The sequence below is a fragment of the Etheostoma spectabile genome, chromosome 22, assembly GCF_008692095.1.
Source record: "Etheostoma spectabile isolate EspeVRDwgs_2016 chromosome 22, UIUC_Espe_1.0, whole genome shotgun sequence".
NCBI classification, from domain to species: domain Eukaryota; kingdom Metazoa; phylum Chordata; class Actinopteri; order Perciformes; family Percidae; genus Etheostoma; species Etheostoma spectabile.
Genome location: NC_045754.1, coordinates 12,351,076 through 12,353,354, shown reverse-complemented (window position 1 = coordinate 12,353,354; position 2,279 = coordinate 12,351,076). Strand labels below are relative to the sequence as shown.

At 37.4% G+C, this 2,279-nt stretch overlaps 1 protein-coding gene across 4 annotated transcripts in view; it reads left to right on the top strand.

Annotated features, from left to right (window-relative positions):
- Positions 1-2,279, top strand: part of gramd1c (GRAM domain containing 1c) — an 11,026-nt gene that overhangs the window by 1,093 nt on the left and 7,654 nt on the right. For 3 of the 4 annotated variants that reach the window (XR_004327585.1, XM_032504458.1, XM_032504457.1), the window contains exons 3-4: positions 786-909; positions 1,847-1,947. Coding sequence is in view for 3 of the 4 variants with exons in the window: in XM_032504458.1 (XP_032360349.1) it covers positions 786-909; positions 1,847-1,947 (225 nt within the window). In the remaining variant the exon portion in view is untranslated. Of the gene's footprint in view, positions 1-783; positions 910-1,846; positions 1,948-2,279 lie in introns of all 4 variants that reach the window. The other variant, XM_032504459.1, reaches the window with a different exon arrangement.

Genomic DNA, 2,279 nt, shown 5'->3' with positions numbered 1-2,279 from the left:
CTCTCTCTCTCTCTCTCTCTCTCTCTCTCTCTCTCTCTCTCTCATATAAACGCATACCGACCGCATCAGTGTCAAAAGATGTCAGAATTAGGGCTTTACAATTAATTTTGTCCAAATCACAATATGGACTATAGTGCAATATCCAAATCACAGGGTATTTGATAATGGCAAAATATGTGTCAAACCCTTCTGAATTTAGTGTTGTGGCACTGCACAGATGTCCCGGGCCTAACAATCGTATCCTGAAGACCAAAGAAAAAAATCTGTTTGGTACAGATCCTCACTAAAATAACCCTATAATCCTTTTAATTTCTTTCATTGTTAATTTTCAATTAAATGAGCGATACAAAAACGATCGTTCCCTCCAATATTGTAAATCATATTACAATATCAGTCAAAATGTTCACAATTAAATGTTTTCCTCATATTGTGCAGCCCTGGTCAGAATGATGGGTGGTGGGTGAGCGATGACTTGAACCGACTAATCTCCAGTTCCAAGTCCCTGCAGACTACAGCATCATTTCCCCATGCTTCATCTCACACACATGGGATTGTTGTTGCCTCACTGATTCAAAGCCCAAAATGCTAATTTTAATAATAATAATGCTGTTTATCATCTGCTAAAACTCACAGGAGATGTTACTCATTTGTCAATCTTATTGTCTTTCTACCTCCTTTTTAATTTCTGGTCAGAATCAAACGCCGCTTATCGTTTGTTCTTGATTCCTTTACACGAGGACTAATTCATGTCTCAGTATTTGTACTGTTCCTATCTTCTCCACCAGAGCTCCGAGCCTCAGGGACAGTGTCTCGCGGCACCTCAAGCTCCTCTGCCGACCTACAAACAGAGGTTGGAGGATTTTAGGAAGTTGTTCAAAGAACTGCCAGAGTCAGAGAGACTCATAGTGGGTGAGCTACAAAGACTGCTTCTCATATTATTGATAGTGTTCGTCCATGATCCAAAGATTGTTTTTTTTATTAGAGTTGATTATATTCTTTGCTGAGATTCAGTATAATTTTAACATTTTTTATTTATATTATTATTTAGTAAAGTGGAAATGCCTCTGAAAAAAATATTTAGACTAACAAATGAAGGCACTGAAAGAAATCCTTACAGGGTGATTCAAATCCAAGACTGTGTCATAGCTACACTGTTAATTAAATTAAATGGAAAATGATCATGTTTAGTCACATGAACATGTACTGTAACTCGACATGACACAGATAGCGTCATTGGAAACCACAACTTAACAAGAATTTTAAGATAAATTAAAAATTTTTAGAGATTCTATTCAGCCCAAAATTATTTGTTCTAGGTGATGGGTCAATCACTCAAAGACAGATTATTTTAAAAGGATGGAAGAATGAAGGGGTGCCTTCAATCCAGTAGCTGGCTTGTGAGATGGCTAGGGTGGCGGTGTTTGAAAAAATGTAATTTAAACGGTTTGCCAGAATGGATATCCTTACTAGTAAGTACCTGAGCTTTCTGGAGGGCTCTTAAGAAGCTTTGTGCTGAGGAGAGAGACATGTATAATGGTGTTGAGATTTATACATATGTTTATACGGTTTATTTTCTGTGTTCATGGAGGGGTGTGCGAGTTGTATGTTTTGTGTATTGGTTATTAAAAAAAAAAAAAATTGTTAATCACAAAATTCTTTAAAACTAAAGCTCAGTTTTATCTAGATAACAAAACTGAATTGTACATGAGAGAAGGTAAATCACACTGTGGTTCCCACAACATTTTAATACAGTGACCTGTTTTATAAATATACTGTAGTGTCAGAGATCACCCCAGGCTCATTTGGAAGGATGGTTTGTCTGCAATATATATATTTTTTTTCTCAGACTACCCATGTGCCCTCCAGCGGGACATCCTCCTTCAGGGACGCCTCTACCTCACAGAGAACTGGCTCTGTTTCTACAGCAATGTGTTTCGAGGAACGAAGGTAATGAGAGAGTGGAGGAGGATGTACAGCCTAGAAGCACACTGTTTACATTAATGTGTCTGCAAATGTGTGGATAAAGAACCAGCCAAGCTACAACACTAAAAATAACCCTTAACAATTAGGGCGGCCGTATGATAATACAACAATGCTGTAAGATCACGCCTCTTGGTAGTTGCCAAAAGATGTCATCACAAAAATAACTCCTGAAGTGAGGAGGATCTATCTGAGGATTTAATGGTATCCAAGGGTGGATTTTCTTTTTGTTCTTTTGCATTATTTGATTAGCATGTGTGCACTAACTACTGTAACCTTTTTTCACCTTTAAAAAAAAA